At 34.7% G+C, this 26833-nt stretch overlaps 4 protein-coding genes across 14 annotated transcripts; all 4 read left to right on the top strand.

The window, feature by feature from the left end:
• The first annotated feature begins 2473 nt into the window (after window positions 1-2473).
• Window positions 2474-7562, top strand: LOC111811339 (tobamovirus multiplication protein 2A-like). Its single transcript, XM_023698129.1, has 7 exons — window positions 2474-2583; window positions 3107-3362; window positions 4350-4449; window positions 4690-4770; window positions 4845-4949; window positions 5964-6173; window positions 7284-7562. The coding sequence occupies exons 2-7, from the start codon at window positions 3127-3129 to the stop codon at window positions 7389-7391; spliced, it is 840 nt and encodes a 279-aa protein (XP_023553897.1). The 5' UTR covers window positions 2474-2583; window positions 3107-3126; the 3' UTR covers window positions 7392-7562.
• Window positions 7563-8205: 643 nt separating this feature from the next.
• On the top strand, window positions 8206-10924 carry LOC111811341 (peroxidase 20). 4 transcript variants are annotated; one of them, XM_023698136.1, is made up of 5 exons: window positions 8206-8514; window positions 8623-8779; window positions 8864-9055; window positions 9206-9371; window positions 10305-10924. In XM_023698136.1, exons 2-5 carry the CDS (start codon window positions 8732-8734, stop codon window positions 10724-10726), a joined length of 828 nt encoding a protein of 275 aa, XP_023553904.1. In that variant the 5' UTR covers window positions 8206-8514; window positions 8623-8731; the 3' UTR covers window positions 10727-10924. The 4 variants fall into 4 exon arrangements, with proteins under 4 accessions (XP_023553904.1, XP_023553905.1, XP_023553902.1 ...); XM_023698137.1 differs by having other exon boundaries at window positions 8628-8779; XM_023698134.1 differs by having other exon boundaries at window positions 8206-8779.
• Window positions 10925-12395: 1471 nt separating this feature from the next.
• On the top strand, window positions 12396-14695 carry LOC111811342 (tobamovirus multiplication protein 2B). 6 transcript variants are annotated; one of them, XM_023698143.1, is made up of 5 exons: window positions 12398-12606; window positions 13192-13290; window positions 13405-13469; window positions 14127-14201; window positions 14302-14344. In XM_023698143.1, exons 1-4 carry the CDS (start codon window positions 12472-12474, stop codon window positions 14167-14169), a joined length of 342 nt encoding a protein of 113 aa, XP_023553911.1. In that variant the 5' UTR covers window positions 12398-12471; the 3' UTR covers window positions 14170-14201; window positions 14302-14344. The 6 variants fall into 6 exon arrangements, with proteins under 6 accessions (XP_023553908.1, XP_023553911.1, XP_023553912.1 ...); XM_023698138.1 differs by having other exon boundaries at window positions 12415-12606; window positions 14111-14201; window positions 14302-14695; XM_023698139.1 differs by having other exon boundaries at window positions 12416-12606; window positions 13225-13290; window positions 14111-14201; window positions 14302-14695.
• A 4135-nt stretch (window positions 14696-18830) lies between these two features.
• LOC111811340 (ribose-phosphate pyrophosphokinase 1) lies at window positions 18831-25929 on the top strand. 3 transcript variants are annotated; one of them, XM_023698130.1, is made up of 8 exons: window positions 18831-19056; window positions 19562-19735; window positions 20416-20664; window positions 20891-21034; window positions 21125-21292; window positions 24336-24405; window positions 24489-24570; window positions 25422-25929. In XM_023698130.1, exons 1-8 carry the CDS (start codon window positions 18919-18921, stop codon window positions 25597-25599), a joined length of 1203 nt encoding a protein of 400 aa, XP_023553898.1. In that variant the 5' UTR covers window positions 18831-18918; the 3' UTR covers window positions 25600-25929. The 3 variants fall into 3 exon arrangements, with proteins under 3 accessions (XP_023553898.1, XP_023553899.1, XP_023553901.1); XM_023698131.1 differs by lacking the exon at window positions 18831-19056 and having other exon boundaries at window positions 19648-19735; window positions 20409-20664; XM_023698133.1 differs by lacking the exons at window positions 18831-19056; window positions 19562-19735; window positions 20416-20664; window positions 20891-21034; window positions 21125-21292 and adding exons at window positions 22002-22285; window positions 22512-22655; window positions 22746-22913.
• Window positions 25930-26833: the final 904 nt, after the last annotated feature.

The following is a 26833-nucleotide window of genomic DNA, read 5'->3' on the forward strand; positions in this document are numbered from 1 at the left end:
CTACTCCTTTTGGGTGTCCGGTGACACAATCGCGCTTTCGAAGGCAGCGGACTAGCGATTGTGCGGCACTCACTTTCCAGCGACAAGTGAGCTTAAACCAATTTGTTCTTGCGTGGCCTACGGCCAAGCGACGTACGATCGAGCATCTAGCCTCGGTTTGACGTACGATCGAGCATCTAGCCTCGGTTTTAAAAGAAGGTTTTAGAAAATGAGGAGAGAGAGAGATTTTAGAAAGAGAGATTTTGGAAAGAGACGTTATATAAGCAAGCAAGAGAAAGATAACAACGGCTTAGCATATATAACCTTGGGTAGGGAGAAGTTGACAACTGCATATATAACCTTGGGTAGGGAGAAGTTGACAACAACTACTATAGTACATTCTGAGCAGGGAGAAGTTGACAACTACTATTGACAACTACTATAGTACATTCTGAGCCATTTTAAGTCTGACATTCTGAGCCATTTTAAGTCTGACATTCTGAGCCATTTTAAGTCTGGCAGGCCTAGACATGATATTTTTGAGGCGTCATACGCCCTAGAATTACAAAATTAGACATGATATTTTTGAGGCGTCCCTAGAATTACAAAAGGAAAATTACAAAAGGAAAAACACTAGAATGAAAAGACATGACAAGGGTTGGCTTGTCATGGGCATGCGGCCATGGGCAACATGCCCTGGACGAGCATGACCGTGACATCCGGCACAGTAGGTTAGCGAGTGCTAGCCCGACAAGTAGGCCTGGGGAGGTGCGAGTTTGTTTAGTGGGTCCATGTTCGCATGCATGGTTTGTGTGCGAGTTCGCAATCTTGCCCAGACTGGAAAGCTACATAAAAAAATCCACATTCGCACGTGTGGGCTATGTTTAGAGAAGTTTTAGACATTCAACCTCTCCGAAACTAGAAAGTTGTCTAAGGAAATGAAATAATATTTTAAATGATAAGTTTTTCATGCTGCATGTGTTTGCATTTCCCGACTCCAATAGTGGAGTCACTTGCCGAACATTTCTTAAATTACTCAAATTATGTGTTATTCTTACATTTGAAGTAAAGGCAAGACATCCCTACTCAAATGACGACGATGACGTGTTGAAAACCATAGAACCTGTGTTAGGGTAGACACATTTCATCTTTCATAGTCTTCGCATTATGTTACTTTTCTTATGTTGTTTCTTATTTTTATTTTAAATGTTTGTGTTGTCTTAAATTTTTTGTCTTAAACGTTTAAATCTGACATCTTTTATAAACTTATTTTAGATAAATGTTTACACGTTTAACATTCATGTCATCATGCATACGATAATAACTTTATTTTAAAATAAATATTGAGTCGTTACAATTGGAATATTTCAATATAGCCTCAAATAATTTAAATATATATATTTGTAGATACAAGTTACAATGATTTAAATTTTTTTTTGTTTAATGTTTAACAAAAATGTCCAAAATTTTTAAAATTTTTAAATTTCACTTATTTATTCCTTAATCTATCCAACATTTTCCAATATTTTCACAGAAATTAAATATATTTTAAATTTTATGATTCAATTTAATAAAAAAAGAATTATATGTATCACTGTCAAAAATTTATGTTAGAAATTATTAAAATTAAATTAAAAATTGAAATATTAAAAAGCCTATTAAATATACATACATAAACATATAACATTGTTTTCCCCTAATATAAATACTTTATTTATTTATTAAGTTGTGAACTTAATTATAAAAAATGGTTTTTAAAAAATGAAAATCATGACTCCCTTAAATTCCCTGTTTAATAAACAATTTAATTAAGCGATTTACGTTAATTCTTAAATTAATAATTATTATTTTTATATTACATAATTATCTCTTCTTCTTTTATTTAATCATAATTATTAAATCCTTAATTTTCTTGTTTGTTGGCACTGACATTTGTAGGTTCTGTTTGGAAGAGAATCTAAAAAATCAAGATTATTTATGGAAAATTATATTTTTATTTTAAAAATAGAAAAAAAAAGAGTCACTAATAACAATTTTTTATTTTAATTAAAAGGTTAAATTACTTTAAATTTTATTTAAAATATATTAAGTTTGTGTTTGATAAAGATATGAATTAAAAAAAATGTTAAAAAAATTAATTTTCATTCAAATTTATTTATTTTTAACGTGTGATTAAAATATTTACACCTATTATAAAAATTAAAAATTTGTAATCCTTATCCGAACATTATTAAATTAAAAGAAAAGTCAAAATAATCATTTTCTAAAAATAAATTTGGAATTTCAAACTAAAAAAAGTAGGGTCTGTTTTGTAAATAAATATTAATGAGGGGGCAAATGACAATTATTCTTGTTTGAAGTGCCGTCATCCGAAATTGACAATATTGTCCCCGAAATATCCGGCCATCCAAGCGTAAAGGTAGGGACAGAAATGTCTTCCAATTAAAAGAGCCACTAGGGTGCAATCTCAATTGCCAACTGGCCTTTGGAGAACCGGACCGTCTTTCTCTAATTCCATTCTCTCTCTCTCTCTCTCTCTCTCTCTCTCTTCTGATTTCGAGGTCCGAGAAAGCGAGCAATCTGATAATCATCGTCTCTGAATTTGTAAGTTCTCCGATTTCTTCCTTGATCGTGTTAAGTTTTCATTAGATTACGTTCGCTATTGCGGAGTTTTGTATGATTTCATTCTAAAGCCGAGAATATGGATATCGAGACGAATTGTGATTGTTTTGGTAATAATTCCGCTTTGATGGACGACGTAGGAAGGGAAGTATTCCGTTTGGTTGCTGAGATTCTACGATGCAACTTGAAGGTTATGAGGATTTTATTAGTTCAGGTGTTTTGGAAATTGGAAGCCGTCGTAGCTAAATTCTAGATTGGGATCCGTGTTTATTTGGTATTCTGAATGGAAAATTCTTGCGTAGAATTCTTAAACGCCTTGATATTAATCGCATTTAATGCACGAATGTTCTAGCGAAGTTGTAATTTGTCTTACTTCCTTGAAGTTTGGGATATTTTAGCGGTAGAAATAACTAGCTGTATGTATGATGAACTTGTTTGTTTTTTTAATGGATAGTAGTTAGCGCTCTAATGCATGTATGGTGCACATTTCAAATGTTGTTTTTAGGGATCGAAAGCGTATAGAGGATGGCCTGCAGAGGGTGCTTTGAGTGCCTGTTGAAGCTTCTGAACTTCTTCTTATCCCTTCTGGGTCTTGCCATGGTGGGGTATGGGATTTACTTGTTGGTTGAGTACTTGCAATCTCCTAGTGATATCCCAAGACCTCCGTTGAGTGGTGATCACGATCTGGTCCAGCTTGGTCGACCAATGCTAATGGCCGTGTCTCTGTCTTCTAACATCTTTGATCATCTTCCAAAAGCCTGGTATGACTTTTCCTTTTAAATATAATATGTATGTTTCTTACTGCATGTAATGACTGACTTTAGGCAGAAACAAATCTTCTGAAAAATAAAGGATATTGAGCTTCATAGGTAACTCATTGATTTGGTGGTCATATTTCCTACCCCTAGGTCAGAAGTTCGATCCCCATCGTGCCCTTCCCCCCAATTCCTGTTGTAAGAATTAGATAACCTCTCAATTTTTTAGAAAAAAAGAAAAGAAAAGAAAAAGAAGGAATGAGAGGTACATGATTAACGTCATGATGTGATGAAGTTTATAAAGCTGCTGAATTATGGATTCACTCGTTGAAGATGAAAAATTTATGAATTTCCCAAACATTCTACAATAGTGCTTTATCACTCAGTGTTTTAGAAATCTCATTTACTTTTAAGGTTCTGTTTGTTTGTTTGGAAACAGTTCAGTTTGCTGTCACAATGGATAGTTTCTATTTTTTTCAAGAACATCCCAGATGCTCACAAATATTTTAAAAAATAAAAATAAACATACAAAAGGTTGTCTATTTTATCTTTTAACAGCAGAAACGCTTGAAGTGCATCAGTGAATCACAATCGATATTGAATCTATATTGCTAAATGGAAATGTTATCACTTTTCAACTTTTATTCTTATTGCATAATTTCATGGAAACACGAGCCAGTTTATTGAGAGTCTCATCAAGTATAGGAATTGGTGTACATATTGATTTGCTGTACATTGCATAAGTTACGGCCGAGAATATAAGATATTTCGTACTGAAATAATGATATGCCATTTCGAAAGTACTGGATGTGACATCCTTGTCTCTTCTTCTTCATTATTTTTTAAAAAATTTTAATCTGAAAGGATTCTACTCCGGAATCTTCACATGTAAGCAAATTCATGTCATCGGTTAGTACATTTTAGCAGCTTACAATAGTATGGATATTTGTGGCATCTGCTTTATCTGTTTCTTCTATTTTAATTCTTTTGCAGGTTCATATACTTGTTCATTGCTGTGGGAGTCATTATCTTTGTTGTTTCTTGTTTTGGGTGCATTGGAGCTGCAACACGTAATGGATGCTGTTTAAGTTGTGTATCCTATTTGCCTGCATGGCTTCATTGTTGTTTGATTTATGAATTAGTAATGAAACAATTAGGCCACCAGGGAACAACTTGTTGGCTTCGGGATAACTACACTGTTCATAGAGATAAGATGGTGATCTTAAATATAATACAACATAGTCATGATAACATGTACGGTTTAATCTTAAAAAATTGACAGTGATCTCCCTTTTGAGTTTTATGTTACTGTATCCTTAATTAATGATCACAGTATTCGGTTTTGGTGCTTCTACTGATTTTGGTGCAAGTAGGATGTGCAGCCTTCATATTCTTTGACAAACATTGGAGAGATGTGAGTGGTTCACCTCACAAACTAAAATTGAAATTTCAGTTCATTTTCTTATTATTATTACTGTTATTCCATAGGAAATTCCTGGGGACAAAACAGGAAACTTTGATAAGATCTATGAACTCCTCGAAGACAAGTGGGAAATCATCAGATGGGTTGCACTAGGAGCTGTAATTTTTGAGGTACGTGAACCCCTTTTTTGAAGCTTTTGAATCTTAGACTGGCATGGCGGAGGCCTAATGCTGCTCTAACCTCTGAATGTCTTGCTTAGCAGAAATGTTACATGCACTGTAATTACTAAACTACTGGGATCTTCGTTATTTCTAATTCATGTGAATATATTACTTAATTTCGCATAAATATTGAATATTATTGTAATTGTTTTATTATAGAACAAAACAATCATATAATGATTAATAGAATATATCGCTAGAAATCTATTATTTAATTATCAAATGGATTTGTATCAATAATTGATGTGTTAATCCCAATTTGGTCCATTTTTGTTTTTGAATTCAAATGACATTTGAAATTCTTTTTCTTTTCTGATTTTTGGTTAATCTTATTTTAGTCTTTTTAGTTATCCACTCTACTGATTGAATTGTATCTTTTTAGTTATCTACTCTTTACTGATTGAATTGTATACCATTCTTTACTATGTTTGTATGCATTAAACATTGCACTTCTCAAGAAACAGATTGACCTGTTTCTTGCTGCTGAAACTCTGTCATCAAGAATATGTACTTCTACGCCCCTCATCAAATTTTAGAGTTTTTTTTTTTTTTTTTTTTTTTTTTTTTTTTTTTTTTTTTTTTTTTTTTTTNGAATTCTGGTTTAGTGCATTTTTTTCCGCATGAGTTTAACATATACGGGTTGGTAGGTTTTTTAATTCCAATTTGTGATTTGCAATATAAATTCATTTTACTTTCTCATCAATAATTAAAAATTTGGTTTTGTTGATCTCAGAAGACTTATATGTAATACTTCAATGTTGCCCTAACATGATTTGCTTTACTTTTGTTTTTCCCTTTATTGATTTAACAACTTTGTGCTTTTGCCTAAGCCACTTATCTATAAACTCCCTTTTACCAATTTGGCCATGGATTTATTTGCTTTACACTGATTGTAACTTCTTTTTTTCTCTCATTGAAATCGTGATTTCCACCTTGTAATATTGTGTTTCATTGTATTTGCAGGCTCTCCTTTTCTTGTTGGCTCTTGTGGTTCGTGCAGCAAACAGTCCTGCAGACTATGACAGTGATGATGAGTACATTGCTCCAAGGCAACAAATCCGACAACCTTTGATCAATAGGCCTGTTGCTCCTGCAACTGGTGTACCTGTTGCTGGGGCACTTGATCAACGACCAAGCCGAAATGATGCTTGGAGTACACGAATGAGGGAAAAGGTATAACCCCTTCTAGGTTGAATTTTGCCGCTGAAAATAATTAGAATGTAGAGAGACATGACAAAAACAAAAGGTCCTCCTTTCCTTTTATTCTTTCATTTACTAGAATTAAACGATGCTGATATAAACCCAAGAGCTAAAACATTGAAAGATAAAATATAGAGGAACTACAATAACTAAGTAATTCGAGGTGTTTGGACACGGTTTAACCCACAACACAATTGCATACCTTATGCTCCTCCCACTTTCTATTATGTTCAACCCCTACTAACAAGCTCCTTATCTACTTACTAATATGCCTTCAATACCCTAATAATATTTCTAACCAGTCAAATAGCGTTCCTAGTGGATACTAGGACTTCAGATGACACTTTATTATGTTCTGTATTTATGTTGGGAGATTCCATTTTTAAATTGTATAAATAGCTCATATGATTGAGTATTCATTGTTAAATAGTCCTTAGGTTCCTCTCAGATACTCATGCGGATCAATCCTTGACATTTTTATTTCAAGTTCCCAACAAAATTTGGATGTCATTATTGGTTGACACTGAGCTGAAGACAACAGAGCTCAACTAATCTGATCGATAATTCTCAATCTCAACAATTGAATTTTGATCGTTTGGAATCTATTTCAGTAGTTAGCGTTGGACCCTTTTTTGTTCAGACTTGGTTTTTTTGTATGCTCTTATCTATTCTTTCATGTCTCTCCATAAAAGTGCGGTTTCTTAAAATCTTGATTTCCAGACGTTATGCATCCTATTTGAACATTTGTAAAGCTTCCTGCCTGGGATAGTATTTTCCGTCTCTGCATGTTTGTTTCTTCCCTGCTACTAAAATCAGATCGCGGACTTGAGGACCCAAATTCTTATTTTTACTTCTATAAATTATTATGATTGAATGGTGTCTGATCAACTGCCCACCGTTATCGTATATATGTTTGGAACTCTTAATTGGAGATTTGTGTGGTAGCGTTTCCCCCTGACCATGAACTACTTCATGTATGATCTGATGAGCAGTTTCTTTTCACAATGTGCTTCTGATGTAATGTTTATAACCTCTTTTGCATAAATTGAATTCTGACGTTGGTTCTTTTTCTGTTTGAAACAGTATGGGCTGGATACTTCCGAGTTCACATACAACCCATCTGAGTCTCACAGGTTTCAGCAAGTTGCCCAACAGCCAGCAGAAGAAAAGAGCCGCTGCACCATCATGTGATCAGTATGTCTTGTATTATTTGTTTCTTACTCTACTTTAGCGTTTTAGCGGGTCGAATGCTTGTTCCACTTGTGTATAACCAAGAGGTTGTTCTGGAGGCTGTACTTGTATAACCTAAACTTTTCAGAAAAAGAAATTTGTAACTATTTGTTGTGTGAAACCGTTCCTCTACATTTGGATTTCCTTTTTGTTCTAGACGGATGGGTCAGCACAGGACCAAGGAAAATGATTGTAAGCTCCATCTCGCTTGGGAAAAGACTACTTGCTGGAAGTTGCTTTTAATTGTGAGTTCAATCCAAGTAAATATGCAATGTTATTCTGTGTCATGCTCGGTCTCCGCCCTCCTCAAGTCCTCTCGACTTCACGAGACGTCCTTATATTCATTCAATATCTGCTAGCATTTTCATAATCTTTTAGCCCTGGTTTTGGAGCTTTGTTTCTGGTTTATTCTGTGTACAAAGAATGAAGACTTCACGTGAGATCCCACGTCGGTTGGAGAGGGGAACAAAACATTCCTTATAAGGGTGTGGAAACCTCTCCCTAGCAGACGCGTTTTAAAAATCATGAGGCTGATGACAATACGTAACCGGGCAAAGTGGACAATATCTGCTAGCAATGGGCTTGGGCTGGTGCACTTCCAACCAATTTTTTCTTGAGCTATTTACAAGACAGCCGTTCGAAGGCCTTTCACCTAGGGTTTTGGGATATGAGTTTGATTGATTGATATTACGAATTTGCTTATCTCATACTATTAGTTTTGACTTCTGAAACTTACGTTTGTTTGATATATATATATATATATATATATATATATATATATATATTTAAACCATTGGCTTTGACTACTGTTTTGTTGAGAAATTCAGCATTAGTCAATGCAGTTGCTTGAAAACAATTCCCCCTTTTTCTTTCTTGTTTACAAAAAAAACATTGGATCAATGGCTTGATCAAGATCAGCTTACATTCTTCTTATGGTAAGATGGGATTGCTTGAAAAGAATGATGTACAAAAGCCTCCAAAAGAGGTTGAGTTGGGTAGAGTTGGTGCATCAACTTTGATCAAAATCTTCAAATGGGAATATCTTGAGGTAAAAAGTGGATTCCATTTGCTATAAAGAAAACTGGTACGGATTGTTCCTTTGCCTTTCATTCTCTGTCTATACATTCAATATGGATATTCTTAAGATATTGTTGTTTGTAATATTTGGTGTGTTTTTGTTTGGAATTGAAAGCTTAGGCGATGATGGACTTTTGGTTTTTGACTACTACAAAGAAACATGCCCCTTTGTTGAAGATATTATCCGACGACAAGTCGAGATTGCCGTGCTCAAAGATCCTCGAATGGCTGCTTCACTCCTTCGCTTGCATTTCCATGATTGTTTTGTTATGGTACGTCTATTTCTCACTTGCCTTTTGAAAATCTGTAGTCCCTCGACGTGACATTATAATCTAAAATCTTCATTGATATAATAGGGATGTGATGCATCAATTCTTCTAGACAGTAATGACGAGATGGTGAGTGAAAAACAAGCGGCTCCAAATTTAAACTCCCTTCGTGGTTTCGATGTTATCGATGAGATAAAATACTTATTGGAAGATGCTTGTCCTTACACTGTATCTTGTGCTGATATCTTAACCATTGCTGCTCGTGATGCTGTTGAGCTCGTACTAATCTCTCTTTCCAATTAATTTTATATTTTATTTTCTTTCGATATGCCATTTTTTCCCGTGACGTTAATATCTTTTTAGTGTTAACTTAATAGGATGCGTTAGAGTATGGAACTAAGTTGAATTATTGTATTGTTGTTTGAGAAGAGAGGAGGACCTGGATGGCAAGTGCTGTTGGGGAGGAAGGACTCTCTGAAAGCGAGCTTTGATGGAGCCAACAAATACATTCCTTCACCCAATTCCTCTCTTGAGACCCTAATTGCCAATTTTCATGAACAGGGCCTTGATGTTTATGACTTAGTTGCCCTATCAGGTCAGTTACTTATATTGCTTCATGGTCGTTATTATTGACGTTTAAATACTACATTGGTGCGTGTGTTTTCGATTTTTGTTCATTTTGGTCATTGTAGTTTTAAAGGGTTCAATTTGATTCACGTCTCTTTGAATTTGGTTCAATTTGATTTCTCTACTGTTACGATGTTCATTTTGGTTCTTGTACTTTTTAAACGTGATTATTTTAATATTTATTTGAAGGTTTTTTTTAATATGAACTTTTGAAAAAAAAAAATTAAGGGACCAAACAGGTCATTTTTAAAAATATGGGGACAAAATGGACATTTTGAAAATATATGGACTAAAATGAACCAAAACTTAAAGGACGAGAACCAAAATATAATTTTTTTTGTGCTTTTCAACTAAAATAGTGTTGTAAAACTCGATTTAAACTTTTTTTTTTCTTTTCAAAACAAAAATATCATAACATAAAACTTGTCTCGTCATAGTCATAAATAACTCGTGATAGAAATATTTAGCTAAATTACAAAAATACCTTTAAATTTTATGTTTTATTTCAAACATTTTTAAAGGTTATACATTAAGTAATTGAAATATTTGGCTAAATTACAAAAATACCCTTAACCTTTATGTTTTGTTTCAAACGTTTTAAAAAGTTATACCTTTACTTTTCTTAAACATTTCAAAACTATCTGGCGAGAAATTTTTAGAATGTCAAATCAAAACTAAATCTGAGAAAGTTTAAACGTATGACAATTTTAATTTTCGAGTTTTACCACCACATCCTTCTAGAAACCAATTCCTGACCAACATTTAAACCGAGTTTTACTAGTCTTGAAAACTTTAATATTACGACTTTCGAAACTTTGGAAATAAAACGTAAAAATCGTGTTTATTTACCCTAAAGTGTCTTTTCCGATACACTAATACCTACAATGGTGATTATGGAAAGGAAGCCACACCATAGGGAAAGCAAGATGCTTGAGCTTCAGACAAAGAGCATACCAAACGAGCGCAGAAGAAGAATACGACAGATACGAGAGATACAACAGTTACCGAAGAGTCCTAAGGTCCATATGCCCTGAAACAGGGCAAGACCAGAGGGTAGCGCCCTTAGATTTTAGGACACCGGCAAGGTTTGACAACCACTATTTCCTCAACATTCTTGAAGGGAAAGCCCTTTTGGGGTCCGACAATGTGCTCATAACCCAAGACCATGAAGGTGAGATCACAAGACAAGTTTGGAGCTATGCCTCTGACCAAACCCTTTTCTTTGCTTCCTTTGTTAAGTCCATTGTCAAGATGGGGAACATCAACGTCCTCACTGCCAATCTCGGTGAAGTCCGAACCAATTGTAGGTTTACCAATCACTAGCTTTTTCTTTATATTTTTTTTTTTGGATCGAGTGCTCGTTTAATATAGAATTTTATAGTAAGAGATCTCGTGTTCCGAACCCTGTTATGTTTTTTTAGATTGACAATGATTTAACATGTATCAAAGCTTAAACTTTTAGGTTACAGTGTATCAATACTTTAACAAATATTTCAATTTGATCCGTTCATTTTCAATGTACGTACGTTATGATATTTCTTTCGAAATTTATAATAGGTTTACCAATCACTAGCTTTTTCTTTACATTTTTCTCAGATCGAGTGCTCGGTTAATATGGAATTTTATAGCAAGAGATCTCGTGCTCCATACCCTGTTATGTTTTTTTAGATCGAACAGTGATTAAACATGATATCGAAGCTTAAACTTTTAGGTTACAATGTATCAATACTTTAACAATACGTCAATAATGATATGTTCATTTTCAAGGTACGTACGTTGTGATATTTCTTTCGAAATTTATAATAGGTTTACCAATCACTAGCTTTTTCTTTACATTTTTCTCAGATCGAGTGCTCGTTTAATATGGAATTTTATAGCAAGAGGTCTCGTGCTTCAAACCCTGTTATGTTTTTTTAGATCGAACAGTGATTTAACATGATATCGAAACTTAAACTTTTAGGTTACAGTGTACAAACACTTTAATAATACGTCAATAATGATATGTTCATTTTCAATGTACGTACGTTGTGATATATCTTTCGAAATTTATAGTAGGTTTACCAATCACTAGCTTTTTCTTATATTTTTCTCCGATCGAGTGATCATTTAAAATGGAATCATAGTCAGAGATCTCGTGTTTCGAACCCTGTTATGTTTTTTAGATCGAGTAGTGATTTAACATGATATCAAACCTTAAACTTTTAGGTTAGTATATCAATACTTTAACAATACTTTCGTAATTGATCAACTTACACTTTTGAATCGAATGTTGATTCAAATATGGTATAATAACCAGAGATCTCGCGTTCTGAACCTAATATGTTTTTTTAGATCGAGTAGTGATTTAACATGATATCTTAAACTTTTAGGTACAGTAAATTACAAACCTGTTCATCTTTAATGTATGTTTTGGTCTTTCTTTCGAAGTTTATGGTAGGCAATATGTGTACCATGATAATCGCAAATTACACCGAGTACTAATAGAAAATGTTCAGTACGCATACCTTCAATTTATTTTTTATTTATATTCATGGGGCCGAGACAGACAATCATCTCTCATCTCGTCATCCTTCCTATTTCAATTTTCATCGTTATAAGATCTTTTTTTTAAGTATATTTTTTAAAAATATACGTCCGTTATAAATAATTTTTAATGGATAATTTTTATTTTCAATACAAAAAGTTCCTAATAAATTTAATAATGAGGCTCGGAGAGGTGGGAAGTTGGGCAGGGTCGGGTGCGAGAATGAGTACGAGGAATGTATTTGTTGTCTCTAATCACATTTAGCCAACGGGAAAAAATCTCACTCTATAGTATTATCCGGGAAACTCAGGGGGTATAATAGACATTTGACATTTCTAATTGTGACACGTGGCTAAAGTATTTGGAAAATAATAATAAGAATAATAATAATAATAATATGTGTTTTTCAATTATAAAATTTAAAAAATGGCTGAACAAAATTGGGCTTGGGCCCATGCGGTGAGTTTTTCACGGGCCGAGCGATCCAAGAAATAGTGAGTCTGCTTCTGAGGAAAGAAGCTTCAGGCGAGAGAGACGACCAACAATGGCGACCGCTTCCGCATCAGGTCGAAGCAACAGAGACGGTACGGCCAAAGCCATGGTGGCCGACCACATTTCTCAGTCAGTGCGATCCACTTCCAATCTCCTTCATCTGATGCAGCAATCTTCTTCGGCTCAGGCATGTTCTCTCTCTCTCTCTCTCTCTCTCTCTCTCTCTCTCTCTCTCTCTCTCTCTCTCTCTCTCTCGTTTGTGTTTTCTGAAGCTTTACGAGTTCATTCGAACGGCACTCTTAGGAGTAGGATCGGTAGAGCTGATGCCTGAATTTGTTTGATATATGTTTGTTTAGATTTCAGTTTCGTTCTACCTTGCGAGTTCTTAAGGAATATTGATTACGATCTTGAATCATCGTAATAGATGATTGAACTGCCAAACCTTAATTGTTCGTTTTAATAGATGATTGAACTGCCAAACCTTAATTGTTCGTTTTGTATCTTTTCCACTTTCTGGCTTCAGTTAATTGGGAAATCACGTTATGTTTCGAAGAAATTTTGTAATATAGTACAGAAACTTGACGGTGCAAGTGTTGTTTGCATCGAGGTCATAATTTCAGAAATCCCTACCATGTACATTGAATTGGAATTTACCACCGATTTTTCTCTTCACATTTTGTCTACGTGAGATGAATTCAACTGTCGGAAGCTTTAATCATATTGCTGACATGCAATTTTGTTTTTAGTTTCTTACGTTTTGCGTTGTTTTCAGTTGAGTTTGTCATATAGTTCATCTTGCCTGCAGGCTCAGTTAGCAAAATTGCCAAAGAACCTTTTGGCGAAAGCATCAACTATAAAAAATACTGAGAAAGTACGTTGAATCAATTAATGAACTGAACATGTTTTTATTTCGTTCATTTAATTTTAATTGAACTTCTTAGCAAAAACTTCTAGTAGAACTTTCACTTCTCTTCTTGTGATGCAGATCTTAGAGCAGATGCCCCAAGTGGTTTCATCATTAGATGCATATGTTGAGAAGGGACTAGAAAGGTTATTGTTTTCCTAGAACATGCATTGGTGGAATTAATTCTATTTGCATATTCAAATATACAAGATCATGCGTTATTTCTTTGTTGAAGAAACCCATAATTTCCTATAAATTTCATAACAATTATTGAAGTACATGATTAAGTTCTTTGTTTTCCAGTGATATATTATAATCAACATCTTTAATATTAAAATTGATAAATTTATCAGGGATGAAGAATGCTCTCATTCTATTCTGTTTTAAGATTTTTCTGATGTACCACAAACTCCTAGAATGCTGAGAATCTGTTATGCAAACTAAACAACTTCGTAGCAACTTTTTTCTTGATATTTCCTCTCCAAACAAATTTTTCTTGATAATGAAGTTGGTGATGTGACCCGAAGAAATCAATATCGATGGATGACATCCTAATATATCCATTAGGCACCTAGTTCACTATATCGTATGATTACTACATTGTTCTTGCTATTTGGTGTATCTAGTAAAAACTGCTTCTACTCTTACTCGACCCCCACTCGACCCCCACAAGAATAAATGTTCTATGTCGAAGTTTAAGATAAACCTCTTCTTTCTAAATATATAGTTTTACGTCTATGATCAATTTGGTTTCTGTCTTGGTTTACTAGACTCCAAATGTTTGCAGCATTCCTCATTTGCAGACTGTTGTGCAATTACTTACAAACATGGAAAGCACCCAACTAAAATCTCTCTCCCAAATCCAACACCCTAAAGAGGTTCGATTCCTCTGACCCTTTTCCCCTTGGGATGAGGGGTTGTCTTGTTCTATAGAAGTTTGTTCACTAAATTTCTAATGTTTATCCTTTTCTCTTCCAGGAAATCGAGTCTGTTCATCAACTGAAAGATGTGGACTAACAGTTCTGCCCTTCTAGAACGTGTCACCTACAGTGTAAATATAGGATCATAAGGGTAAGTGCCCTATCCTTGTTCCTTGTTGTCCTGTATGATACTGCATGTCTGTGCCTCAATTTAATTTGTTTAACGCCATTCTCGTCATGTTGCAAAAATAGAGTAAATGAAATTAATGAATGGCACATATCCTTATAAGAATTAGATCCTTGTAAGAGTTTGTTTGTTTGTTTGTTTGTTTTTTCTATCTTATCTACTTGTAGGATTTCGTTTTCTCATCTTGGATGCTTTTGTAAGAATTTATTGCCTTTGTGGCAAAACCTTATATGATCAGAACCATAATGATAACAAATTTGAATTAGTTACTGCGTGTATATTGATGCTCACTGAATGTGAACTGTAACCCATTCTTTCTCACACTTGTTTTGTAAGAATTCGTATGAATCGATTGATTCAATTCCGCGTCTTGTTTGTTAAATTGATGTTGTCATTCATTTACAATGTCTTGATATATCGTAAAGATTCGATATGGGGTTTTGTAATTTTGAAGCGTGTGTGATTATATCTTGGTTTTGGGGACTCGGGTTTCTAATTACATGATGTCTTGCTCTGTTTCAAATGAGAATCTGTTTAAGAATTTGCAAATGCAAATTGATAAAATCAGGTGGGCGAATTTTCCATCTCCAAAGAAAACCAACCTGATCCCCTATCAAAAAACTGTCAAATTCCGTTTATGGGGCTTCGACTCTCACATAAAGTTCTTGTTTTGCCAAGTTGGCGAAGGTTTTTTATTATTGAATCGATATTCAAAGTCGTGGGCTGTGAGGAATGATGAGAATTTGCAGAACAAGCTGTCTGAATTTGGTGGAGAGACCAAATGCTTCAAAATATGATGATTGGGTTTTGGGATGGGGAGTTGGATTGTGTAGAGATCCAACTGCGTCATCCTAGTAAATACATAGTGCTACTATAAACAACTTCCAGATGCTCGACCATACGAACGTACTCTCTAAGCGGGACACTTAACGCGTTACTGACCATTTTCAGGCATTGCTTTCCTCTCATTCTCAATGTAGAATCAATGAAACTTGTGAAACCCAACTATTCAATCGTGAGCGATTTTAAGAGTTCATTGTTTGCTTAGACCGTGGTTGGACCCACGAAACTTTGTTCCAGTAATGCTCTTAAATTACTCCAATGGGCAAACCCTTTACCGTTGAGAAATATCATTTGTAGTTATTACCAAGTTTTTAGTAGGGCATTTACACCCCTTTCACGTCCTCTAGATATGATTCTAAAACAAACATATTATTATTCATAAGTCTACTTTTCGCGACTATAAATTATATCATGAGCTATATCATAATAAACATAGAACTCCGTTAATAATAATACAATCAATGGTGACAAATTCATTCGATAATGGTCAAGCAACAACAATATATTTAATTAGTGACATTTACCCTAATCTTTTTCTTATCTTACGCATGACATACCTGATGGTGATAGGGTATCACCGGTGAGACCATGGAGCATGTCAAGGCTACCTTGTAGGCTAGTCTACTGAAATAGGGTGTTTTGTACCGTTTCTTACATTTGATCTCATTGGAGGCGTTTTCTTACGTTCATGTCATGTCTCGATATGATTTCATGGTGACAAGTAAGCCACTCTATTATCGATTTGGTTGGAAAAGGAAGGACTCCAGATTAATTCGATTAGGACTAAATCATTATACTCTTGAACGAGAAGAAACATAAAGCGAACGTTCATGAGTTTTATGAGCTTCCGGACCAAATAATTAATCATTGCATTCCAAATAATCTATTTCTCGACAACGAGGAAAAGAAAAGAGAAACGAGAAAGACAATGTGACAACGGAGAAGAAGATGAATGAACCAAATAGCTCAATTTTGTCACTTCTCACAAAAACGTCTCCCAATTCAGCTTGTTTTCAGTTTTCAACTCTCCCAACAAACCCCATAACGTATCCCTTCAATTTGAAATCCTTCTTAATTTAAGCTCATTTTTGTTGCCTCCCTCAATTTTATTATTATAATAATAATTATATTATTATTATGATTATTATTTTTAAATTATAGCCTAAATGAGAAGATATTTATGTGAGTTTTTTTAGACTAAAATACAAAATTAGATATTTTTACTTAATTTGGATCGAGGTAGTGAATTTTTGAGGGAGGGGTAGAAAAAATTTGGGTCAAACATACCGAGTATTCATGTCCTCGATCCCATTTCGCCCAGCTAAATTCCCGTCCGATCTCAATATAAATAAATAAAATTTTAAGCGCTAAAAGTATGAAATATTGAAATTATTTAAATATATTTTTTTTATAAGATATTATCAAATTTATTATTCTTTTTATATTTTTTTAAAGTAGAAATTAGGTTGGAAAATAGAAATTATTTATAAAAAAATTAATTTAAATAAAACTAAAATTTCAGTAATATGAAATATTTTAGTGCATATGAATGGTTGACATTTGTCGAATTTACATGAGTTGACTAAGAAATTACAATTTTATGAGTTCAATAATTAATATACTTTATTAAGGTTGGTCATTAATTTGACACGATTGATTAACATATAATTGACTAATTAATCCTCTATGATTAATGTAGAGTACTCTTAATATTCCCTTTTTCCACGTGGAAATGAAGAAAAAAATAGTATGTTTTAATCGAATTAAGATGAACACGAACAATCAACTTATTTAAGTTGATTGGAGCTTTACGAGTCGGCTTTAGTTTTCATTCCCACGGCTTTAGTTTTCTTTGACTCGACTTCTCTCCAGTCTCCCTCAATTTTCCTTTTTTGATTAACATTGTGTTTCAATCACGGGTTTCTACTTCATGCATATTGATGGTTTTTTGACGTGAATTTGGTTTAAGTCGTAGTTCAATGGTCGGTTTAAGTAGGGGTGTTCGTGGGCTGGCTTAGATAGCGTTGGAACACTTTTTTTTAGATCTAACCGAGTTGTTTATGTTGTAAATTTTTTCAATTTCAAATTATTGTTATTAAATAATGAATCAACTTAACCCAAAAAATTGGTTGGTTTAGTTTAATCGAGTGAATTTATTTAATTTTTTATTTTTAATAAAAATAAAATGTTATTTATTTTAAATATTTAATTAAATTCTAAAAATAATTATGAAATTAAATAAAAATAAAATAAATATATGTATATATCATTGTAATGTATGAAAAAACGTAATTAAATATAAATTATGATTGATTTGGTTAACCCAACTTAACCCATATCGGTTAGGTTAGGTTGATCGAGTTTTTCGAGTCATCAAATTTTTTCTAGCTACTTTATTTATTTATTTTATTTCACCTAAGTTTCAAAATAAAATGATTGAATTGACCTCGAGTTGTTTTATGGTTTTAATGAGATCTCAAATTTTGTTTTTAATATCACGAAGTTTGAGTCGGTTTATTATGTTCTAAATAATCCCTCTCGTTTCACTTGATATTCCGCTTGATTCCAAAAGCTAATGTCGTGCACATTTTTAGTAGCGGTGGTTTAATATCCAATTTATCGGTCAAATTCTTACCCAATTTGAGCATAGTTAAACTGGCATAAAATTAGTACTCTTGACTCCTCCACATATTAAAAATAGACGCTCTTTTAATTAAATTACAATCTCTTAAAACTTTTAAAACTATTTTAATAGGCTTATTTTTTGACGTAATCATACATATCTTTAAATAAAATTAATGAACTACTCGAAATAAATTTAAAAATTTAGGATTTTATTAGACATAAAATCTAAATTTATATCTAGTAAATCAATTAATTTTTAAATTTTTTAAATATGTCAAGAATTTATTCTATAAAAAAAAAAATCGACCCATTCAACAAATTTGAAAATTCGGGGGCTAAAAATTTAATTTTAACAGTATATAATACAACAGACTGTCGAACCATCAATTTTTAAAATAATAATTGATGTCTTATCTATTGAATTATATTCAAGTCGATAATAACTGAAACAAATCCTCTAATGATAATAATCACATTAAATCCATCATCATATTTATTACCGATAATACTCTTAATATAAATATTAATTTAAAATTTACTTGAGATCAAATTCGATAAACGTTAATTTAATTATTATATATTTAATTTAAAGATTAGAGGTTTGAATTTGTACGCTATTTAAAATTTAATTTAATTTATATGGAGTAAAATAAATATGTAAATAGTAAAAATAAATAAATAAATAATAAAACTAATATTTTCTCGACTTTAGGTAAGTTGGCGTACGTGTCATTTTAAAATGAGGGACTTGAAATTCTGTTGTAAATTTGGTTAAATGCGTAGCCAAACAGCCCCTAAAAAGCGCTAAACGACGGCGTATTGGGTGCTTCACGTGACGTCTTTTTCTTTCCGGAAAAAAAATGCCCAAAATTAAAAAAAGTTCAATTTTTTTAAAGACAAATAAATAAATAAAAATAAATTTTCGCAGTACCGCCATTGATGTATATATAAGAAGCTCACAGAGCTGTTCTTCGTCGTCTTTGAATCTTGAATTCTGCCTTGCGCGGCATAACCCTATCGATGGATTCTATGGCTGCGCTGACTCTACCGTCTTATTCTTTTTCGTCGTTGTCGTCTTTGTTCTCCGTTGCTTCTTTCGACCATGGAGCTTTTGTTTCGAATGATTCTCGCATTCGAATGTGTTCCACTGGCGGAGTTGTATGATTCCTCCTTCTTTGAATACGTGTTTTCTTTGTTTTGGAGATGAGTTTAATTGTTTTTGTTGTTCTGATGGCTCCGACTTTGTGTGTTTGATGATGCAATGACGATGATTCGTTATGTTTCGCTGTTTCTTGTTCTTTTTGAAATTTCGGATTCCGTTGCTGTTCTGTTTGGTTTATTTTGCTCATGAGAGGATTTGATATACTTGAGAGATTTTTGTGTTGAAGATAAATGGAAAAAAAAAAAAAAAAAAAAAAAAAAAAACGAGATAGAACAGTTTTTTGAAGTGTTGAATGTACTGTTGCTACAATTTTAGCGTCACGTGAAGCTTTGGGGGTGTTTCCACTTCCCTCGTTGTTTCTAATAATTGTGCTGCTATATTATGTACTTTTCTGACCACACATATAATTTGTTTCTGGTAAAAGGTGTCTCTATCAATGTTCTGTTGCGTTAATTCTTGTGTTTTTTATTTTCTTTTGAAACTAAAATTGAATTCTTCCAGAGATGTGATCTATCCGAGTCTTTGAAGCATGTGAACGGGAAGCCTACAATTCCAATTGTTACTGAACGGACGCTGCCCAAGTTCATGGAGTCAGCTCGCATGGAGAAAATAGTTAATAGGAGTAGTACGCGCTTGAAATTGTTTTCTGGGTCTGCAAATCGTTTACTCTCACAGGTTAAGCTCTTCTGTTGTACTCATGAAACGCTTTTTAGTTTTTACGCTACACTGGAATGAAATTTTTGTTTGTATTTGAACTTTTCAAATGAATGTTTAGAAATCACTATCGAGGTGGCATGATCTGTGTTGGGTTTTTTCTTGATAGTTTATTCTGATTATTTTTTTCCTGCCTTTGTGTGGAGGGGGTTTGAAGGGTTTAAATAATGATTTCTTGGTCAACGGCAGGTCACCCTGCTCATCTTGTTTGCTGATCAAATGATTTTTTTTTCCTAACTTCATTGTAATATTTTGATTTTCATTCTATATTTCAAATATTTTTTTACCTTTACTCTTTATTAGTTTGGATATGCATGGTTTTTACACTTATGTTGCTCATTTAGATCTATCAATGCATGTTCATAATGGCGAAAAATATTATGAGTTCAGTTTATGCGCCAACCATTTTTTTCTTTTCTGGATGATTTGGTTGAACTTGTGGGAAAGTGGATTAATAAATATATTCTTTGTGTTCATCCTTATGGAGGATCGATGGTGACTGAACTTGTCATGTTCAATTAAAGTGACTGACAAGGCTGAATGGTTTTGGACATCAATCTGGCTCAGCATGCAAATATAAATCTTTCTTTCTCTCTTGAGACTTATCTTTGTTTGCTAAATTTGAGTTATTTAGTTCTCAGGAAATTGCCTGTTACATGGGGCTGGAGCTTGGAAAGATTAACATTAAGCGTTTTGCGGATGGCGAAATATATGTTCAATTGCAAGAGAGTGTTAGAGGATGTGATGTATTCCTAGTACAGCCTACCTGTCCCCCAGCCAATGAGAATCTTATGGAGCTTTTAATTATGATAGATGCTTGTAGGAGAGCCTCAGCCAAAAATATTACGGCTGTGATTCCGTATTTTGGATATGCTAGAGCTGATAGAAAGGTAATATTTGCAGCTGCATATTTTCACAACTCATGTTTGTGTACGCTTGAAATTGCTGATTCTTAAAAGCACGATGAATCCGAGTTTGATGTATTTTGTTGAAGTTTGAGCTGAAGAGATATTATGAGCATATAAGTATTTACATTGAGTTGATTTGATGAAGTGTTCTTGGATGAAAGTGGTTCTATTATTTGCTGTTAACAGTCTGTTTAAAATCTTCCATCAGACTCAAGGGCGTGAATCCATTGCTGCGAAGCTTGTTGCCAACATCATTACTGAAGCGGGTGCGAACCGTGTTCTTGCTTGTGATCTTCATTCTGGACAATCTATGGGTTACTTTGATATTTCTGTGGATCATGTAAATTGCCATGTAGGTTCAATTTTTTTGTCTTCTTTTAGCCAGCATTTGGAAATATTGGATTTTTACTGAATTTTGCATTGTTTGTGATTGACTTTATAGCCCGTGATTCTTGACTATCTTGCTAGCAAGAGGATTTGTTCTGGTGATTTGGTTGTGGTTTCTCCTGATGTTGGAGGAGTCGCCAGAGCACGCGCTTTTGCTAAAAAGCTGTCCGATGCACCTTTAGCTATAGTCGATAAGAGGCGTCATGGACACAATGTTGCCGAGGTATTTTCCATTATACTCTATATGGCTGTAATCTCTTTTTGGTGTAAGATTTTCGTTCTTGAACTCACTGAAATCCATTCTCTAATTTGGGAGAAACGTTTAATCGAAACCAGGACTTCCCCTATGTTTTCAGCAGTCAACTCCTCAACCAAAGAAATTAGAGGGTAAATAATCTGATTAGTGATGCATTTGAGGATAAACATTGTCTAGGCCATATTGGAGTTCATTAACAAATCAATTTATTGACATGCTCATTAATAAATTATATCAGCCTTGTCCAATAGGTAAGAAGTTGTCGAATGTAAATTCCTCACATTGAGTCTGCCAAAAACGGGATCACTGAGCTGCGAGTACTGTATAGCATCACACCGATATGAAATGTTCGATGCCATGGCGTTTTCCCTCTCTTATAGGAAAAGCTATTCTGNACTTATGTTGCTCATTTAGATCTATCAATGCATGTTCATAATGGCGAAAAATATTATGAGTTCAGTTTATGCGCCAACCATTTTTTTCTTTTCTGGATGATTTGGTTGAACTTGTGGGAAAGTGGATTAATAAATATATTCTTTGTGTTCATCCTTATGGAGGATCGATGGTGACTGAACTTGTCATGTTCAATTAAAGTGACTGACAAGGCTGAATGGTTTTGGACATCAATCTGGCTCAGCATGCAAATATAAATCTTTCTTTCTCTCTTGAGACTTATCTTTGTTTGCTAAATTTGAGTTATTTAGTTCTCAGGAAATTGCCTGTTACATGGGGCTGGAGCTTGGAAAGATTAACATTAAGCGTTTTGCGGATGGCGAAATATATGTTCAATTGCAAGAGAGTGTTAGAGGATGTGATGTATTCCTAGTACAGCCTACCTGTCCCCCAGCCAATGAGAATCTTATGGAGCTTTTAATTATGATAGATGCTTGTAGGAGAGCCTCAGCCAAAAATATTACGGCTGTGATTCCGTATTTTGGATATGCTAGAGCTGATAGAAAGGTAATATTTGCAGCTGCATATTTTCACAACTCATGTTTGTGTACGCTTGAAATTGCTGATTCTTAAAAGCACGATGAATCCGAGTTTGATGTATTTTGTTGAAGTTTGAGCTGAAGAGATATTATGAGCATATAAGTATTTACATTGAGTTGATTTGATGAAGTGTTCTTGGATGAAAGTGGTTCTATTATTTGCTGTTAACAGTCTGTTTAAAATCTTCCATCAGACTCAAGGGCGTGAATCCATTGCTGCGAAGCTTGTTGCCAACATCATTACTGAAGCGGGTGCGAACCGTGTTCTTGCTTGTGATCTTCATTCTGGACAATCTATGGGTTACTTTGATATTTCTGTGGATCATGTAAATTGCCATGTAGGTTCAATTTTTTTGTCTTCTTTTAGCCAGCATTTGGAAATATTGGATTTTTACTGAATTTTGCATTGTTTGTGATTGACTTTATAGCCCGTGATTCTTGACTATCTTGCTAGCAAGAGGATTTGTTCTGGTGATTTGGTTGTGGTTTCTCCTGATGTTGGAGGAGTCGCCAGAGCACGCGCTTTTGCTAAAAAGCTGTCCGATGCACCTTTAGCTATAGTCGATAAGAGGCGTCATGGACACAATGTTGCCGAGGTATTTTCCATTATACTCTATATGGCTGTAATCTCTTTTTGGTGTAAGATTTTCGTTCTTGAACTCACTGAAATCCATTCTCTAATTTGGGAGAAACGTTTAATCGAAACCAGGACTTCCCCTATGTTTTCAGCAGTCAACTCCTCAACCAAAGAAATTAGAGGGTAAATAATCTGATTAGTGATGCATTTGAGGATAAACATTGTCTAGGCCATATTGGAGTTCATTAACAAATCAATTTATTGACATGCTCATTAATAAATTATATCAGCCTTGTCCAATAGGTAAGAAGTTGTCGAATGTAAATTCCTCACATTGAGTCTGCCAAAAACGGGATCACTGAGCTGCGAGTACTGTATAGCATCACACCGATATGAAATGTTCGATGCCATGGCGTTTTCCCTCTCTTATAGGAAAAGCTATTCTGGACTAGAGCATTGGATTAAATTGCTGAAGGCTTAAAAACTCGATGTAATGTGTTTGCAGGTAATGAACCTGATTGGTGATGTANGTCTGTTTAAAATCTTCCATCAGACTCAAGGGCGTGAATCCATTGCTGCGAAGCTTGTTGCCAACATCATTACTGAAGCGGGTGCGAACCGTGTTCTTGCTTGTGATCTTCATTCTGGACAATCTATGGGTTACTTTGATATTTCTGTGGATCATGTAAATTGCCATGTAGGTTCAATTTTTTTGTCTTCTTTTAGCCAGCATTTGGAAATATTGGATTTTTACTGAATTTTGCATTGTTTGTGATTGACTTTATAGCCCGTGATTCTTGACTATCTTGCTAGCAAGAGGATTTGTTCTGGTGATTTGGTTGTGGTTTCTCCTGATGTTGGAGGAGTCGCCAGAGCACGCGCTTTTGCTAAAAAGCTGTCCGATGCACCTTTAGCTATAGTCGATAAGAGGCGTCATGGACACAATGTTGCCGAGGTATTTTCCATTATACTCTATATGGCTGTAATCTCTTTTTGGTGTAAGATTTTCGTTCTTGAACTCACTGAAATCCATTCTCTAATTTGGGAGAAACGTTTAATCGAAACCAGGACTTCCCCTATGTTTTCAGCAGTCAACTCCTCAACCAAAGAAATTAGAGGGTAAATAATCTGATTAGTGATGCATTTGAGGATAAACATTGTCTAGGCCATATTGGAGTTCATTAACAAATCAATTTATTGACATGCTCATTAATAAATTATATCAGCCTTGTCCAATAGGTAAGAAGTTGTCGAATGTAAATTCCTCACATTGAGTCTGCCAAAAACGGGATCACTGAGCTGCGAGTACTGTATAGCATCACACCGATATGAAATGTTCGATGCCATGGCGTTTTCCCTCTCTTATAGGAAAAGCTATTCTGGACTAGAGCATTGGATTAAATTGCTGAAGGCTTAAAAACTCGATGTAATGTGTTTGCAGGTAATGAACCTGATTGGTGATGTAAAAGGGAAGGTTGCAGTTATGGTTGATGACATGATTGACACAGCTGGTGAGTTTAGAATCTGAATTGATATCAACTTTGCTGAATGGTTCTTTTGAACACATATCTTATAAGCTATTGTGGGTTTGTAGGAACTATTACAAAAGGGGCTGAACTGTTACATCAAGAGGGAGCTAGAGAAGTTTATGCTTGTTGCAGTCATGCTGTTTTCAGGTTTATTCCTTCTTCCTTTGGATTCAAAACATTCTCTACTATAACGCGTTGAATTCAAATTGGTGCACTGTCAAGAATTTAGATTAAGAACTCAACTTACTTCTCCGTGTTCTATATCGTCTTCCCTTCATTCTTATAGGGACGAGGCAAAACTAAAACTTCTCATAACAGCCCAAGCCCAAGCCCACCGCTAGCAGATATTGTCTTCTTTGAGTTTTTCCTCAAGATTTTTAAAACTTTCCCTTTTGGGCTGCCCCTCAAAGTTTCTAAAACGTGTCTGTTAGAGAGAGGTTTCCACACCTTTATAAAGAATGTTTCGTTCTCCTCCCCAACCAACGTGGGATCTCACAATCCCACCCCCCTTCAGGGCCCAGCGTCCTCACTGGCACTCGTTCCTCTTCTCCAATAGATGTTGGACGGGAATCCACTCCTTTCGGGGCCCAGCGTCCTTGTTGGCACACCGCCTCGTGTCCACTCCCTTTGGGGCTCAGTCTCCTCGCTAGCACATCACCAGGTGTCTAGGTTTGATACCATTTGTAACAGCTCAAGCTCACCACTAGTAGATGTTGTCCTCTTTGGCCTTTCCCTCAAGGTTTCTAAAACGCGTATGCTAGGGAGAGGTTTCCACACCCTTATAACAATGCTTCGTTTTCCTCCTTAACCGACGTGGGATCTCGTTTTCCTCCCTATGTCCATTAATATCAATAAAGAACCTGTTGCCCGTTGCTTCTAATCTTAATGGCATCACCACTTAAATTCAAATCTCTTCATTGTTATGTTATTATTAACTGCCCTCAAAAGTTTCCAATATTCAGTATCAAATATCATCTAACAAAGTTCTCCATCTACAGCCCCCCTGCCATTGAGAGGCTCTCCAGTGGCATCTTCCAAGAAGTGATCGTTACAAACACAATTCCAGCTCCCAAAACTCACTTCCCTCAGTTGACAGTCCTCTCGATCGCAAACTTGATGGGCGAAACCATTTGGCGTGTTCACGACGATTGTTCGGTGAGTAGCATTTTTCTATGAATACCCTATGGAATTACAGAACTTCAGTTGCCGCTTCTCCCTTATTTATGGAGGTTCTTTGGCCACCTTATTTCATAATTGGCATACAGTTCCCTTATTTATAAGTTTGGGCTAAGCCCCCAACTGAATGATCATGTTTAGCAGAAAAAGAGAGAAAAAAAAAAAAAACAAGAAAATAGGCTCTGCCAATCTTATGGCAGATTACATATATAATAGATTAGGGTGTGTAGCTAACATAAAGGTTCCTGTTATTCAGTTTCCTTGGAATGTATAAATATCTGTTTCTCATTTTCAATCTCTTAAATAAGAAGCCTATACAATTTTGAGTCACTAAGTTCTATCTAGCTGCCCGACATACCGAGCGGTGATTGATATATATATTATTTTCTTTGGAGTTCGGGGTTTTAGTTGTCAATGTGAGCATCTTACTCAATGGTAATTGATATATACTATTTTCTTTGAAGTTTGGAAGCTCGTATTTTCGTATTTTCTCGTGGTTTCTATTACGGAGTGTTTCTGTTTATCTGTTTTAGTTCGAACTTAGCATCCTTTTATTCGTGTGAAGAGTTTTTTAATTAAATCATTTGGGAATTATTGGCTGTTTTGATTACTTTTTTACCTTCTTGGCTCGTAGGTGTCAAAACATAATAGGGGTGGGGAAAATTAGTCGCTTCCAACCAATTAGGAAGTAATATTATTCATTACACGAAGGGATATGAGAGCATTCGAAATTTATACGAGGATTTGCAGGTAGTTCGAGATAATAGAATATACTGATGTTCTGAATTCTCGAAGGACATATAATAATGGATCAGTTATCTATTGAATCTAGTAGAATTAGGTTATATCGGATTTAAACGCTATAGATTTAATAGAATTATGTATCAGTTGTCAAATTTATACGAGGATTTGCTTGTTTGTCATATAACATGGTTTTCAATCTCTCAACTTTGCTTTCAAACTCTTTCAAAATTTCTCTGCCCTTGTTTTCTAAAATCTTATGCCCAAATCGGGTCAGTGGTTTGAGCATACTTTGCCTAAATCGGGCCAGAGGTTTTGAGCATACGTTGCCTAAATCGGGCAAGAGGTTTGAGCATATGTTGCCCAAATCGGGCTAGTGATTTGAGCATAGGTTGCCCAAATCAGACCAGAGGTTTGAGCATAGGTTGTCCAAATCGGGTGAGCATAGGTTGTCCAAATTGGGGCAATGGTTTGAGCATAGGCCAATGGTTTG

This window comes from Cucurbita pepo, chromosome LG15 (assembly GCF_002806865.2).
Source record: "Cucurbita pepo subsp. pepo cultivar mu-cu-16 chromosome LG15, ASM280686v2, whole genome shotgun sequence".
NCBI classification, from domain to species: Eukaryota; Viridiplantae; Streptophyta; class Magnoliopsida; order Cucurbitales; family Cucurbitaceae; genus Cucurbita; species Cucurbita pepo.